The sequence below is a fragment of the Juglans microcarpa x Juglans regia genome, chromosome 2S (genome assembly GCF_004785595.1).
Source record: "Juglans microcarpa x Juglans regia isolate MS1-56 chromosome 2S, Jm3101_v1.0, whole genome shotgun sequence".
Lineage (NCBI taxonomy): Eukaryota > Viridiplantae > Streptophyta > Magnoliopsida > Fagales > Juglandaceae > Juglans > Juglans microcarpa x Juglans regia.
In genome coordinates, this window is record NC_054597.1 from 1,164,007 (window position 1) to 1,181,222 (window position 17,216).

Below are 17,216 nucleotides of genomic sequence, written 5' to 3' on the forward strand. Positions count from 1 at the left end.
TTCCTTTTCAATTTATACCACACATTATATTCTTTCACGGGGAACCAAAATTAGGAAAGTTTATCATTACAGTTTTGCTATATATGTATAAATAATTTTGCGTACCAATTACGTATTAATATTATTATTTTTATATTCTAAATTTAAATTAACATTATTTTCAATAAAGTCTATTTTCTAACCTATCATATTGAATGAATGCACGTATTAATACTTATAATCGCTTACAATTAAATTTTTCCTTATAATTATATATGCTCTTGAGCCGATTGGCCATAAGTGGAAAGAAAATATCACATAAAAAGAATATTATACGGATATTGTTAGTTTGTTTTCACAACTTCTCACAACTTATCTCATATAATTATTACAACTTTCTCAAATTTTTATGTAAAATAAAATAAGCAATTCAACTTTTCAAATCACAAAATAAAAATAATATAAAAAATATATATTCTAATAATATTTTATTTAATTTTTAACTTTAATCTTAATTTATTTTATCTGTGAAAACAAACGAAACTATGTTGGGCGAGCAAAGGTGGGAGCAAATTAACGAAGTGATTATCATACATACATATATATATATATATAATAGCTAGAGCGATTAAAAGAAAGACAAAAGGGTTGGAAATAAAACTAATGAATATATGTGCCGTGTGTCATGCTGCACATGAAGTCAATGGAAATACGTGTACAGAGAGAAATGGCTGAACTGGATAATGTTTATTATTGATTGCAGCTTATTTCAAATTATTAGATTATTCTCTTAGATCTCTTTGAACATGATCACGTTCGTCTAAGAAAGAATTATACAAATTAGAATAGAACCCATCAAAAAGAGGTAGGAGTTGCACCCAACTAATGCATCATGATAAGATCAGTGGACCAATCTGCAGAGAGAGGTGTTAGATCCTGGTTGGTTTATACTTAATTTATACTTATATATATATATATATATAGATATTAGTGTAAGATAACCAAGGGTCCTGATTTGTCTTTTTAAATCCAACAGTGGTTCACTGGTTCTAATATTCAATGTTTATTGAGTTTCAATTTAATGTGAATCGCATGCTCGTACTGTTGAATTCGACTTGCCGAGGGCTCCCAGATTTAGATTATGTTGCATTCAGATCATTGAATAGAATATTTTAAGACATTCCCATATGATGGCAGTTGTAATATATTCTTCTAGACAAACGATTTGTACAAATTTTGTGTAATCTTTTATAAAAGAGAAATGATATTTGTAGTCATAGAGTGCATAAGTGTCGCGTACTCATTTTAAAAAAAGTGAATAAATATAAGATTCATATGAAAAAATTAATTTTTAATTCTTTTTCAAAAGTAATGCGCGATATACTATATTTAACATTACTCATTATTTTATTGATAAGCAATCAAGATAGATCTAAGTGATGGTACTATTTCCAAGTTATGTGAACATGATGATGCATCTACTCTTATTAATAGGAAAATGTTATATCTTACATTCTTATTTAATTTCTATAATATTATGTTGATGTGATACGGTCCATAACTTGGAACAATTTTGATTTTGATTTTTACGAAAAAACTCAAAGCAATGATACATGATCGATATAATAAAATGATAATAGTATATAATATAATTGATCATGTCGTCGTTGTTATTTTTATTATTATTTTTCTTATAATTTTTCAATAAAATAATCTTGTAAGGTGGGCTTAGACTTCCGCGGTGGGACAGGGGAGGGGTTTCTACCCTCCACTTTGTACCTCAGACTATCCAATAAAATTATATTTTTTGAAAATGAAAAAGGAGAGAGAAAGATAGAGGCAATTAATTGCCCATTAAATTGCTAAGTGGCCTGGGCCTGATGGGGCCGTGGGTCTGAAATCTTCATATGAGTTGGGCCTTAACTACTTCGACAATGATTAGGACAAAGCAGCAACGAACTTGTACAGCAAGCCGAGCCCAAGCCATGTTTACAATCAGAAAGAAAAACATAGCGCTGCTGAGATGAGAAATATATATAACTTGGAACATTTAAACAGAACTGCGTGTAATGATCCGAAAGAGAACGAACGACAGGAGTGCCAACCGTCCCCAACGGTCAACCATATGGCAAAAATGCACCAGCCTGCGGGCTCTGAAAGAAGCCCATGCTTTTGTACTCGTCAACGGCTTCAACTCCAATCCCTCCGCTCTCAGAGAGATCATTTTCGCTGGTGCGGTTACTATTTCAGGTACCATAGAATACGCGCACCAATTGTTCGCTCATATTACGGAACCAGACAACTTCATGTGGAACACCATGATTAGAGGCTCTGCTCAGAGCCCCGACCCTTTAAACGCGATTTCGATTTACAAAAGGATGGAGGATCGGCAAGTAAAGCCCGATAACTTCACTTTCCCGTTTGTACTCAAAGCCTGCACTAGGCTCTCTTGGGTCAAGATGGGATTTGGGTTTCATGGGAAGGTGGTGAAGTATGGGTTCCAGTCAAATACGTTTATTAGAAATACCCTTATTTATTTTCATGCAAATTGTGGTGAGTTGAGTGTTGCTAGAGCACTATTTGACGAATCGGCAAAAAGTGATGTTGTACCTTGGTCAGCCTTGACAGCTGGGTATGCGAGGCGTGGGGAGTTGGGTATTGCGAGGCAGCTCTTTGATGAAATGCCGGTTAGAGATTTGGTCTCTTGGAATGTCATGATAACGGGCTATGTGAAGCAAGGGGAGATGGAGAGCGCTAGGAAACTCTTTATCAAGGTTCCAAAGAGAGATGTGGTGACTTGGAATGCGATGATTGCGGGGTATGTGCTTTGCGGATTGAATGAACAGGCACTGGAGATGTTTGAGGAGATGGGAAGTGTGGGAGAGCGGCCAGATGAGGTGACCATGTTGAGTCTATTGTCCGCTTGTGCTGATTTGGGAAATTTAGATGCTGGGCAGAAGATACACTGCAACATTTTGGAAATTTGTTCTGGAGATTTGAGTATTTTGCTTGGGAATGCACTTATAGATATGTACGCCAAGTGCGGGAGTATTGAGAGAGCACTCGATGTGTTCAGAGGGATGAGAGACAGAGATGTATCTACTTGGAATTCAGTGATAGGGGGCTTGGCTTTCCATGGCCACGCCAAGGAATCAATTGATCTGTTTATCAAGATGAGGAGGTTGAAAGTCAGGCCAAATGAGATCACTTTCGTCGGTGTCTTGGTTGCTTGCAGTCATGCAGGAAAAGTTGAAGAGGGACGAGGATACTTCAATCTTATGAAGAATAAGTATAAAATCGAGCCAAACATTAGGCATTGTGGGTGCATGGTGGACTTGCTTGGGCGAGCAGGGCAACTAAAGGAAGCATTTGAGTTCATAGACTCGATGGAGATTGAGCCCAATGCCATTGTTTGGAGGACTCTGCTTGGGGCCTGCAGAATACATGGAAATGTTGAATTGGCAAGGCGTGCAAATGAGCGGCTACTTGAAATGAGAAGGGACCAGAGTGGGGATTATGTACTTCTATCTAACATATATGCTTCAAGGGGCGAGTGGGATGGGGTTGAGAAGATGAGAAAGTTGATGGATGACAGTGGGGTGAGGAAAGAGCCTGGCTTTAGCCTGATTGAAGCAGATGACAGAGCTCTCATGCAGTTTTTATTTGATTCAAAACCTCAGTGGAAGTCGAGAGTTTCAAATAGGTGATATGCTGGTCACAAAATATTAAGAAAAAAAGGATAATTGCATCTAGCATAGCGCTTTTTTTTTTGTTCAACTTGTTGGAGACAAGCAAGAAAGTTTTGGATTGGATTGGATGCTGAGAGAATTGCAAGTAGTTACTATATACTCCTCTAAAACCACAATTAGTGCTCGATTTTACATCTCCACCAATGATTCTCTGATAGAAGTTAACGTAATTATAATAAAAAAAAGTTGACATATTAAATGAGTGGAGCCAGGATGATACCATCCTGGTTGGTTTTTCTAAGGAACTTATTAAATCCAAACATAAGGGGTCGACTTTTGACTTGTGACTGGCTCAAACTTGGTCTGAAGAGGCAGAAACCGAGCTCCAATCGTTCACATCGATCCTCAATTCACCAAACTAGAGTTATTGGCAAGTCTACCCCTCCTCGCTTTCTGTCGAAAAAATAGCCAGGGAGCCAAGAAAGAACATTAGTAGAATGGTGGTGGCCTAGCATTTTCCCGACTTGGATAAATGAGGTTAATGGTGATAGGAGGGTTTGGCTTTGTTCTACGTCTCTCTATACTCACCTGAATTCTCTCCGACCCTTCCTCCGGCCTTGTCTCTTCTCTCCCTCTCTGTCTCTCTCTCTTTCGATCCCTCTATTATCCATTGAAGCTCCATTGGAGCTTCTTCAATGTAATTCTTTACGGGGCAGATAATTTCTTCCACAAGCTTGAACATTTTAAGGCTTTACCCAAAAACCCGCGTAGCCTAAGCTCTCAGATAGGAAAATAATCATTGATTTTGCCTCCTGTGACGAATTAAAGATTCCAGATTTTCAAGGATATTGGATAAAGGTGGCGTTGCATTCTAGTATATTATGAATCATTAATTATACGAGATATGTTTAAAATTTCATTATTTTTTGGAGTTGTAGGTCTTTGAGGTGAAAGGGTCTTGCTTCTGGATTTGTTTGTATTTTCATTAAGTGATTTTAGGACTTGGGTAACTGAGGTTAATGGCATATGTTTCTTGGCCTGTTCGCCAATAGCAATATTTTTTTTACAAAAACTCTATTTGGACACGGGAGGGTTACACTGCGTACACAGGCCTCCACGTGAATAAATGAAACACTATGTTTCATATGCAAGCAGATTCCCTTCCCTTGGTCACAGACACAAAGCAAGCTCTTCTACTTTCTCACCCACGAAGAGCTACATTTCGGCGACGGAATCTGCTTCCCATAAGCCACGAAAACAGGTTATGCTTCTTAACTTCATCTCCTCTTATGCTTCTTCGTTTTTTGTCTTCGCATTCGTGGACCCAACCGTGTACTTCCCTACCATCGTCTTTCCCAATTTTTGAAAGCTCGGAACCCTAACCCACGAAGAGCTTCATTTCGATGAATGTGAAGGGAGAATCTACTTCCTATAGTCTTTGTATCCGAGCTCGTTGCCTGGTTGTTCACTGACACTACATGAATCCAGTTTCTCAGTTTTTCAAGAATTTTTTGGATAATAAGAATGTTTGTTTCGTGAGAATGGAATATGAACTGAGAAAATTATTGGAATTGACCAACTGACTGTAATCATTTTCACACGAGAGCTGTAGGACTGGGTCATTTGGCTGCAAGGGTTCTTAAGAACCCCGACCTTCAATGGCTTGGTTTGGCTGGGTTAGCAGTTGCAGTTGGGCTGCGCTATAAGGAACCAAAAAATGAAACTTTCTCCGATTTGAGTTCTTATACGTTTTTTTCAAAGGAAGAGGTCGAGTGGCTGAGGAATGAAGAGGATGAAGAAAATTTTTGAGATGGAAAACAGGGATGAGTTTAGCGCTAGATGATGAGATGGTTTTTCAAATCGAGATTTTTTTTTTATTAAAATAATAATATAAAAGTGACGTGATTAATACCGCGTCACACGATTCCACAACAGGTACCCAACGCCAGATACTTGTAGTAGAATTGTTTTTTTTAACAGCAACAACTTTGACGTTTTGGGAGGTTGCAGCTCCAGTTCGATATTTTGGTTCTCCATGTGTGCTTCAGAAGATACAAGTGGGAAGAGTATTTTATGGCAAAAAGAAAAGAAAAAATATACACATTCTCTTATTATTCATCTCAACTCATCGTATTATTATTTATTAATTTTAATTTATAAATCTCACTATTATTCATAATTTATCTTATTATTATTTATAATCTATCTTAACTCATCTTCATATCAACTCATCTTTAAATTCAAACGACACTTTAAGCAAATTAGATAAATTTTAACCAAAATTTGACTATACTAGCTCGCTACTAATGGTACAAGAAGGATCAAGACGAAGAAATGAGTCAAAGCTGAAGCGCTTTTCTCAATGGTGCTGTGGGTGCAGCCATCACCTCGGTCTGCTTATTTGCAGACTCATCCATCCGTCCCACTCAATATACGTGTCACGGTCGGCCTTCTTCTTCTCGTGTCTGGTCTGCCTATCAGAGAAGGTTTAATTAATAATATCTATGTAATCTATGTGCTATCAATGTTTCCTTTCTCTGGATTGCCGACTTGCCTAATGTAATCAGAGAGAGAGAGAGAATATTGATCTGGAACTATCTCGTGACTACCTTTATTTTTTTGAAACATCAAGAAATGTATTCAGACCCATGAGCTGAATATTGCTTTAAGAAATCCCACAATCCTCTTAAAACAACTCCTTTCCTGTTTTCACTTTTCACTCGATGATCGAAGCAAAGCGAGATTTAAAAGACGGTGGAGACACGATCTGCTGGAACAGAAAGGTCCACCTTATATTGTTGTATAGGAAGATCAACTTCGAATTCGTTTATTTTCGAAAATAAGATGAAATTAAAATTAAAAAGTTGAATAGAATATTAAAAAATATATTTTAATAATATTATTTTTATTTTAAAATTTAAAAAAATTAAATTATTTATTTTATTTTATATTAAAAATTAAAAAAAAAATTATAATAATTAAATAGGATAAAATGTTTTTTCAAAGCAATCAAGGCCTTAATCACTGGTTAATCTGGATCCAAGTCACCCTTGTTTCTACATGGACCCTAGTACCCTAGTATAGTACCTCGCACTCGCCCTCAAGTCAAGAACAGTTTAGTAGAAAGGATCGATGCCTATAAGAGGACTGGATTTAACGTATATCCTTTAAATATATCATCAAAATTTATTTTTTTTATTTTACATATTTTTATAATATACTATATATCAATTTATTTATTTTTTTATATTATTTAAATATTATATTATTTAATATATTTTATTCATTTTTAATAAGATAAAAAATAATAGAGTAAAAAATAGAGAAAAATGAATTAAATATTTATTCAAATATAAATAATATCCCGTAAATGTAAAATGATACTAGCAAAGTGGATATCAATTATAAAATACATAATTTAGAATACGTTTGAAAATTAAACTCAACTCAAATCATCTCTTCTCATTTTATCATTATAATTTTTTTAAATTTTAACATAAAATATAATAAATAATTTAACTTTTTCAAATATCAAAATAATAATAATAATATTAAAAAATAATATTATAACAATATTTTATCATTTCAACTAAATTTAATTTAGTTCAACATCTAACTATTCAACTCAATTCAACATTCAAATACAGTCTTAATAGATGGATGGCTTATATTAAACTATTTCCTTCAAATTTTACAAAACATGAATTTTACTTAACCGGGAATGGTCTGAGACTAATTTCAAAGAAAATAGATCAACATCTAGTCCCAAAAAAAAAAAACCGTGCTATTTTATTGTAAGTTTCCTGATAAAAAGATAGATTTGTAAAATAAAACAATAATATTTATATTTATATCTGTATAAAGCTGGTTGTTATGTCAAATAGTGTGAACAGCTTGAAACCGAGATGCAGTGGAGGCAGCCACCTGAAGTACGTGACCACATCTGCAAGATCTGCAATGCTGGGCAAACAATATTGTAAATGACCTGATCAATGTAGAAGCAGCAAAACCCTAGAATGAAAAATCTGCAATGGGAAGCTTGATCGTTCACTTAACTTACAGATGGAAAGCCGCATCCAGCAGCAAAATAAGCAGCAATATTGGTGAAGATCCCCATCAGCACAGTCATTCTTGATATTATCATCATAAATCCAGCATGACAAAAGGAGGCAGTTACATAGCCAGAGATGACTCGCCGGATAGCTCGCGCCATGATCAGCATGTATGCATGGTAAATACATATATACTATGATGGATATGTACGTTTTGCCGGCAAGTCATCCTTGGCTGCATTACATAACCTCATTTCAACATGCAAGACTCTAGATGAAAATGAAATGTTGTGCTATAACAAAATAGGTCTACATCATAGAGGAAGCTCCCCATCAACTCGCAAAAACAAATAATTTTTTTTCCCAACTGGGAAGCAGACAGACATTCTGACCAACTCAACCAATCCAACAGAGATAGCCCAAACTATCATGAACTCAAAAGTGGAGAGAGCAAGGAATTTCCCCAGACGAGAAAAGGCAACCTTTCCCTAGTGGGATAATGAAATCAGGCTCCCTCCCTTTACTTTCACGAAAAGGAAAGAAACAAGCATTCATGTCCCGAAGATAGTCTGTATAAACTAGTAGAGAGGAAGAGGCCGATTGGACTGACTACCTCTTGGCAGTGCGTGGACGAATGAGGCTTGAAGCAAACAGATCAGAACCTCTCAAGTTCATAAAGAAATATCTACTCATGCTATTGACATGCATGGCATTCAAAACGAGTATTAAATGATGCTGACTAGTTTTTTGGCAGAAAGGACAGCTATACCCCGCTGGACCGTACAATTTCTTCCTTTCTCTCGAGGGTTCACAGTGTTGGATGTGACATTTCATGGTTGCAGAAACCAAGAGAGATATTAAAAGATCCATCCCCATCACCCTACTCTTGACTGGCTCCTCACTTCTCAGATAACCTTCTTCCCAGTCCTTTAAGATATGGCATAGCTTTTGACTTATTTACTTGAATTAAATGTGGTTTCTCACCAAAGTTCGTACTGGCCATTCGGGTAAACGGCTGTTAGGTGGGTAAAGTTACTACATTTGGAGATGTAGAGCAAAAGATTCTGAATTTAAGCTAATTTTACTTTCTCGCAAAGTGAATTTCCCATAATCTTACACCAAATAGTCATTTCGTGCATCATCTTGTTCATATGTTGGGGTAAGTGCGTTTTACAATTGGCTGATGATTTTACATGCATTTTATCTTGCTTTCCAAAGCAAATGGCTCAGCATCAGCCAGCAGTCATGGAAAGAGTCCTAAGTGGTTGAAAAGAAAATATGTCGGTTCGAGTCTAGCTGAACTGCAATCGAAGGAAACAGAGAGTTTTAAGTAAACGAAAAAGGTCAACATGCAAGTCAAACAAAAGATGATGCCGATCAAAGCTCCATTAACCTGCGATCGAAGGAAACAGAGAGTTTTAGGAACCTGAACTTGTGCCTGGACTATTCCTTCTTTATTCACATGTATATGACATCGAGGTTTTATGTTGGCTTCACGACATCAACTCAAATTTTTTTTTTTTATTATATCAACCATACCTCTACACACGCCGCCACTGCCGACGATAACCATGCCAGCGGCATCAGGTCTCTTTTTCTTTGTTTTCTGGTTTTTTGTACTTGGTCGAAACGTAAGAGGGTTTTTTTTTTTCTTTTTTATTACAGCCTTAATAAGACAAAAAGCGATATATATATATATATAATTTTTATCAAGACAAAAAGCGATATATTTGATTTGCTTGAAATGCTACTTTAAACCATTGATATTTACATAGATCGCCGTGACGTACAATAACCAATAAGAATGAATTATATAATTTTATTAGGTTGTTTATTTATTTTTTGCCATATATAGTCATGTTTCAGGATTTCTATGTATCCACGAAGAGATAGATTCATGCTACACTCATAATTTTTTACAGAAGTCTCTGTACTAACTTCTTTTTAGACCGTTAGTTATTTGATATTTTAATACTGTTTTGGATACCAATTTTCTGATCACTGGTAGGTTAGCTTCATCATAAAGTACACCAAATTTTACCTATAGAACAGAACTTTGGGATATTTTTCAATATCATTGTTCCTTTCAACTCTTGACGCTGGTCTATTGCAGGAAACAGTTCGAAAGGTTACACGCCAGTCAAGCTAGCCAACGACCATTTGAGTACTAACTCTCAGTTCGGACCATCTAAAAACAAAGAAAAGATACTTCCATCAAGTTCTTTTGGTGAAATACCAGACGAAAGTACCATATTTTCCGATTAAGTTTCGTTCTTAAGCAAATTTTAGCAAGTTTCACCGGTGCTCTTTACACTACCGCCATTTACATATTCCTAAGCCAACTTATTTTGACAGAGATCAGAGATCGGATTAAATTTTAGGCACTTCGGTTGTTAGGCTAGATTTTCTCGACTCCTCGCAAAAAACACATCCACCGTCCGGTTCTGCCTAGCTCAACCAAGCCCAATTGGCAGGATTTGGAGAGTTTTCAAACACTCCAAAAAATGTATGATTTTTAATACATTATTTTTTCACAAGATAACAAGCTGTGGCTCCACACCCATTTCATGCAAATATTGTAGCCTGTCATATTCAAGAGCTTTGAATAGGTACAAATCGTAGGATCAATTATTTTTCTTTGAAAACTCCATCGTCGGGTCGGACAGTTTACCATTTCATTAGTCAGAATCAAATCTTCATTCTGAAGTATCAATCATAGCAAATAGAAAGCACCAAGGATTCAAAGAATGTTTGAAAGCAACGGCAGATATAGCAAACCCTCTCACTGGTTTTCATGCATTTTTAACCTCAGTATACCTTTTGTTTTTGGGGATGGCATCTGTTAACATTGGACTTTGCCCTCATAAACAACATACACATGCACATAAACACAAACACCCAAAAATGAAATAGAAATATTATTTATAATTCATTACAAACAAAGGTACTACAACTGACAGTAATAAAGGCAATATGAATTATATACATACCAGATAGGAACCTGCCAAATGAATTGCAAATGAGACTGACATTGTCTTCCAATGAGCTAGAAATTGGCGTCACAATGGAGCCCACAGTGTGAAAACTGACCTACCCCAAAAATCGTCAAGTATTGACTACCACCAAGGAATCTACAAATCAGCCTCCAAAAGTATGCATAGTTCCAAGCATCCATCAAATGGCATACACGATAACCGATATATGCAAACACCCAATCTTACCTAAACATGCAGGAACAATTGCCAGACAACCACGCCTTTAAAAAAGAGGTGACTTTATAACCCAATTTGGTGATAACTCCGTCGCTATCACAAAATATCTAATTTAAAAATGAACCTGCTAGCAAGACAGTAGAACTGCCAAACAGAATTTAACGAAGCATGCATTTCAGTGATACAGCCATGCATTATTTAAGTTGAAAGATAAACACTATTGGATGCACACCTGATTGGCTATCCAGAAAACAGTCAGTCTCCATAACCACCAACTCGCATACATAGCTAATCATGTTGAAACGGATTCAGTAAATATCCTGTTGTACTATCACTATGTAGGCTTCACAATGCAGTTTTCAAGTGGTTCCAATGGCTCATAAAGTCAGAGAAAATCATGAAAATGAAGACCAAAGAAACACAGCTTACTCATTTTAATCAGATTCCTTAAAGCTAAGGTTTCACAGATACAGATGGATATCACAATTACAACATTATAAAACCAATTTCAACAGCGCCTTGAATCTTGATATCTGCTTCTAGATGGGCATAATAGCAAATATCAATCCTGAAATCGAAAAAAAAAAGAGCGGCTTCATTACCGCATTATTGGTTTGGTTTTTCTTTTTGTGTGGAATCCCCGAGATCGTGCAAATGCAACTTGTGTTTAACCCGGTTAAACTCCAGACCAAAGTAATGTGTCTCAATCACATGGATTGGGTAAATCATCTGCTTTTTACCAATGAGACGTGGTCCCTAAAGACTGTTTGCACCCATAAGTTTGAATCTTAAACATGGAAAGAGTATACCACCAAGACCAAGGCCCTTACCACTTAAGCCAACCCCTAGTGGTTGGCATTTTAGGTTTCAGAAGATCAACTTTTTTTATAAGTAATTTCAGAAGATCGACTTAATTCCAGTAAATTAAAAAGCACAAAGATCAGGCTGCATAGCTGAGAACTGTCAGGTAAATAAATCCAACACTAATACAACTACTAGAGGCTGGAAGCAACAAGGTTTTCAGTTGAATGAAATGTGAACTGGAAAAAAATGCAGTAAAAAGGCAATCCGGATATATAGGTTCTTGGGTGCGTGCACAAGACAATGAGCTTGGGAAATTTGGTAACATGGAAAAGGCAAATCTAAATGTGTAGAAGATCTCCACTCTAAATAGAAGCGTCAAGGTAGGCCAGAAGAATGTCAAATCCTGGTTCATCTGGTCTTCCAGTTTAGGCAGTAGGCTTCATCAAAAGAGGCAGTAGGCTGGCTTCAGGCTTCATACATTTCAGCTGTTTTAATGGGAAGGGAAAGGCAACAAAGGGAAAACAAGTGCATCAGAATTCTATATACAGGGAGTTTTTTTTTTTTTTTTCTTTTTGATAAGAATTCTATATATGGGAGATTGGGAGGTTATGATATTAAAGTGTCATATACTAATACGAGACTGGGCTACTAAAGGAAATCTATCCAGTTATATTAATAAACAAGACAAAATTGAATGAAAACCAGACTCTACCTTCAGGTACCAATCAGAAAACACTAGTAACCATAGTTTCTCCGACGGGAAGAAGGGGTCTGGCCTGACATCCTGGTAACAAATGTAATATCAGACTCTAGTAGCTTAAAAAGGCATCACGTGAATACAGTGACCATACAAAATCAACACTAGAAACTTCCAGAATACATGCATTGGAAAATGAGCCAAAAACAAAAATCCATTCTGCCTTCTAAGTCATGTAATCAGAAACTTTAAGGATTCTCATATCCGTAGAGGTTAAAGAAACGAAGGGGGTTTAAGCTGTGAACCTGGAGCATTCTGTCTACTGCGTTTGGAACAGATCCAATTAGCCAATAATCACACAAAGAATTTGTGAATGGAAAAAACACAAACAGGAGGTGCAGTCCAAGTAAATAGAACAACGGTGAAGAAAGAAAAACTCTTACCCAGAGCTACCAGTACGCCCTGAAGAATAACCACCATAAGCTCCATAAGCACCGCCTCCAATCTACAAATCACATGAAGACATATTATTCCAAAACAAACAAGAGATATAAACAAGTGCAACTGATCAACATATTTCAAAGCATTGAATCGATCATGCACTGATACATTAGTGTATGGGATTATGTCAAGCATGACAGCAGAAAGAACTCAGGTCTGAGAGAGATATATGTATAAAGACATGGAAAAGTAACCAGAAAAGGAATTTGAGTAATGAGCAGAATAAATGTAAAAACAAAGGTAATACAATAATACTTTAATTGTTTTGAAAGGTTGGTAAACAACTCTATAACAAGATAAAAAAATACCTGCGAACCACCATAACTTCCATAACTGTCAGCTGCTGCCAAATCGCTCGAGCCACCATAACCACCAGAATAAGAATGCCCACGACCGTGTCTTTTACTATCTCTACTTTCATAAGTTAAACCATCAGAACCTTCTGCTGAGACAGGCAGATAAGGTAAAACTGGAAGAAACGCAGACACTGCACCCTCCCTATCAAAAAGATTTGCTCTCAATCGTGTCACTACTTGTACAAGTGCATCCTTGGCAATATCAAGGTCTCCAGAAATCTGATTATCAACATTAATTACCATCCACATTAACCACAAAATCAGTGAACTAATATTTTAAAAAAATATACAATTCCAAAATACCATGGTGATGCTTACCTGCACCATCTCATCATCTTCGGATGCAACTTTGGGAAGGTTCTCTTTTGAGAGTATGCGAATATTAGCTTTGGTCAGTCTCCTCATCTCAGTTACAATAGCTCCTCCTTTACCAATAAGACAGCCAATTCGTGAAGTAGGGACAAGTAGGCGGGTCGTGAACGAGACAACTCCTGAATCTCTTTCAACTTTCTCACTGCACCTTGGTTGCAAACGCACAGCTGCGTCTACGGTGGGAGAATATGAGTCTTCGAAGAACTGAAATAGCAGTATATAAATCATTAGACCTCCATAATATAATGCTTGTGATTAAGTAACCACAGAACATATCCACAAATATAGAAAAATGTACCTCCTTTGCTGAAATTGTTATTAAGCAGTCATCTCCTTCAGCAGTCGAACTATCTACTTTAATGGCTGCCCCAGAATCCTGTCTGATCTGATTGATTATGACACCACCCTTGCCAATCACACCTCCAATGTTGCCAGTGGGACAAACAAGACGAAGAGAAAATTCTTTTGAAGATGCCTCATCCCTGGGAGCTGAGTATAAGGAGCGCGACCAGTCTCCAGTATCACCCTTGTAGCTTCCTCCGTAAGGGCCCATCAGCGGAGCTATGCCCACAATTGGGGCACCAGAAGTTGGTCCCATAAGTGAACCACCGGATGCATACATATTGGGCGCAGTAGAAGTAAGCAAGTGCTGAGATCGTGATGGATTATCATGAAGGCGAGATGCGATTTGATGCAGAGCCTTTTTCACAACCAGGGATTCCCCAGATACCTACAGCACACAAGAAACAAATAAATAAGTGAAAACGTTACAAGGGATTCCACAGATTCCTACAGCCAGCACATACGAAACAAATAAATAAGTGAAAAAGTTACAAGGTTCACTCTCCCAACACAAACAATGAGCAGTTGTCTCCACCCCCAAACTCAAATAACATGTTGTGTTAAAACCAAAGCTGATTACCAGTAAAAAAAAAAATACCATTACAGATCCTTCTAGCAAAAATCATACCATGCTTCATCATACAGCAAGCTAGTGCTTCCCATAAATGTAAAAATTACATTTTCTTCAGCTATTAAAATTCTTTTTACAATTTCTTGCGACAGGAGAATCTAAAATAGGTCCCAAAATGCACAGTAATAAAAGTAAGATAAGGATAGTGTGAACTGCAATTCATCCAGAAAACCTGTACAAGCTCGTCAGAGCTCAAAGCACAAGGAGGCAAATGTTCATCCTTGAGAATGCGAATTTGTGCTCCAGTGTCGCTACGAATATTCTGAACAATCTGTCCACCTTTTCCGATAATACAACCAATCTGATCGGATGGAACAAGAAGCCGAGCAGTAACTTGTTGACCACCATCAGATTCCTCATCACCGTGGGAATCTTCGGCAACAACTCTGTCATGCACCTTGAAAAGAGCCTCCTGTGCTGGACAAACATAATCACCACCGTCTTCAAAGGCATTAGTCTCATCACTGGAGCTGTAGATAGTAACAACACGTTCGTCACACCCCGGCACTGTCTCACCAATCTTAATCTTTGACTTAGTGTCTGTCCTCAACTGCTTGACAATGTCCCCTCCCCTACCAATAACACTTCCAATCTTCTTTACAGGGCACAAATACCGGTAAACAGTATCTCCTGAATCTATACCAAATTGGTCTCTATCATCACCAGGATTTCTCCTTTTACTTCCTCCATTATCAGAATAGTCAGACTGATAATGGGTTCGCTTGCCATGAGTATTCCTCTGACCGGCCATTGGAAGAACAGATTGATATTCTGTTAGCAAATCAATGCACGGACTGATAAGAAAAGATGCTAGAAAAAAATAAAAGCAAAAAAAAAAAAAAAAAAGCTAAAATGCTATATGGATTGGCCAAATTCAGTTCTAATACTCAAAAGTGCGAAGATAATCCATACATTGCAAACCCATATTCAAACACCAGTGGACGTCTTAAAGTAGAATTCAAAGATAAGTTTCCTGGTCCAGTATATGAAGGCGAATAAATCAACTAACTCCCTAAAAATATCAGTTATGCGATCAAAATATCCTACATATCACATTCCTTATACTCTCGAGGAAACATTGACTAGAACATTAAGTTTGCCGCTAAGCCAAAAAGGGCATTATAAATCCACATAATCTATACAAAACAAATTGGAAATACAAAACAAACTTTTCCAATTTGTTTTGTATAGAACTCCAAGATACCATGACCCAGAGTCAATGGGGTAGCTGACTCCTTGCTACCACTTCATGACCCACCGAACCCACAATGCGGCCCTTTACAGTCAATGTGAAATTCGATAACTCAACATACGCACATATAGTTTATCCCACACCAAGTTTCTATGTACCTCCAATAATACAATCATTTATTCAAAATCATAAACCAAAAACATTTTAAACAGCGATTCCAACGAAAAACCTTTTTTTTTTCTTTGTTTCTTTTTTTTTTTATGGGAACCACCCATGGCAGAGTCCTTAGGACTCACTTATGGAACCTAAACCCCTGGGGAGACTACCACAGCAACCCACCGTCATGGCTGACCACTTAAATCGCAGTTTGATCCCAGGAGAAATCGAACCTGACATGGGTGCACAGAAGTTCGCCCTTACCACTTGGGCTACCCACGGTGTTGGGTTTCCACGAAAAACCTCGAGAACAAATATTAAGCAAGGGGCGAAGCGCTCCCATAAGAGAATTGGACCGGTGGAAAAACACGATTCATTAGGCCTTAAGAGGAGAAATAATTCATGAGATAGTATCCTAGAAAATATTTGCCCTCAAGAGACGTAAAATATAATTTAAAGAGTGTAAATAAAGTAAACACTTTACGTCGAGTTTATTGTCAACTAAGTAAAACTACGATTGTTAGCATTAAATAGACCGTGGATGCGGAGAAATTACAATTTAAACGTAGATCCGAGCAATAAAAAATCCTTGAAACCCTAATTCCACACCAAAATTTTGAAAAATAAATACACAAGGAATAGCATGGGATATGAAGAGCAACGTAAGAGGGGGAAAATTGAGTCAGAAAGAGGTATAAAGTGGGGATATACCTTGATCGAGAGGGTAACAAAATCTGAGCAAATGATGAGTGTTTGCGCAAAGAGAAGAGATCTGGGTACGAGTCCTAGGGTTTAGAGTTTAGACCGGACCTGCTCTTATTTAGATATTTTTCGAGGGTATATTTATGCTTTCCTCCCCGTATGTTTCTCACAATTACAAGTATCTCCCGTAAGGTAAGGGTTTAATTATTTAATTATACAATTAATGTATTATTTTTAATAAATTGACCGAAAACTTTAAAAAAATATAATAACAAGAAAAATTGTCATGGATCCGACTACTCTTTATTGTTATCAATCAGCTGTCATAAAATTATAGAATCACCCTAATAATATTGATACAATGATGTTTCTCTACAGCCACTCCACGTTAGGATGGTGGACCTTATCATTCAATCATTCCTAATGTTATGTTAAACAAATTATAGAAAAATAAAGATACTTATTTAACATTTTATTATCACTATTATATGAAAATAAAATTAAATGATGATAGTTAATAAATAATTATTA

The 17,216-nt window shown here is 36.7% G+C and overlaps 2 protein-coding genes across 2 annotated transcripts; one reads left to right on the top strand and one right to left on the bottom strand.

The window, feature by feature from the left end:
* The first annotated feature begins 1,975 nt into the window (after positions 1-1,975).
* Positions 1,976-3,866, top strand: LOC121252637 (pentatricopeptide repeat-containing protein At5g15300). The gene has a single exon (XM_041152362.1). It carries the CDS (start codon positions 2,049-2,051, stop codon positions 3,684-3,686), a length of 1,638 nt encoding a protein of 545 aa, XP_041008296.1. The 5' UTR covers positions 1,976-2,048; the 3' UTR covers positions 3,687-3,866.
* Positions 3,867-10,605: 6,739 nt separating this feature from the next.
* LOC121252638 (KH domain-containing protein At4g18375-like) lies at positions 10,606-15,386 on the bottom strand. The gene is made up of 7 exons (XM_041152363.1): positions 14,808-15,386; positions 13,961-14,392; positions 13,609-13,866; positions 13,243-13,509; positions 12,877-12,938; positions 12,449-12,520; positions 10,606-12,221 (listed from the first exon to the last, which is right to left on the bottom strand). The coding sequence occupies exons 1-6, from the start codon at positions 15,384-15,386 to the stop codon at positions 12,472-12,474; spliced, it is 1,647 nt and encodes a 548-aa protein (XP_041008297.1). The 3' UTR covers positions 10,606-12,221; positions 12,449-12,471.
* Positions 15,387-17,216: the final 1,830 nt, after the last annotated feature.

What these genes read in the sequence shown, in the direction of transcription:
- LOC121252637 (XM_041152362.1), top strand. Translation starts at nt 2,049, where the DNA reads ATGATCCGAAAGAGAACGAACGACAGGAGTGCCAACCGTCCCCAACGG.
- LOC121252638 (XM_041152363.1), bottom strand. Translation starts at nt 15,386, where the DNA reads ATGGCCGGTCAGAGGAATACTCATGGCAAGCGAACCCATTATCAGTCT. An exon ending in GCTCTGACGAGCTTGTACAG is followed by an intron (nt 14,393 to 14,807) that starts GTTTTCTGGATG and finishes TGTGTGCTGTAG; the next exon opens with GTATCTGGGGAATCCCTGGT. An exon ending in TAACAATTTCAGCAAAGGAG is followed by an intron (nt 13,867 to 13,960) that starts GTACATTTTTCT and finishes CTGCTATTTCAG; the next exon opens with TTCTTCGAAGACTCATATTC.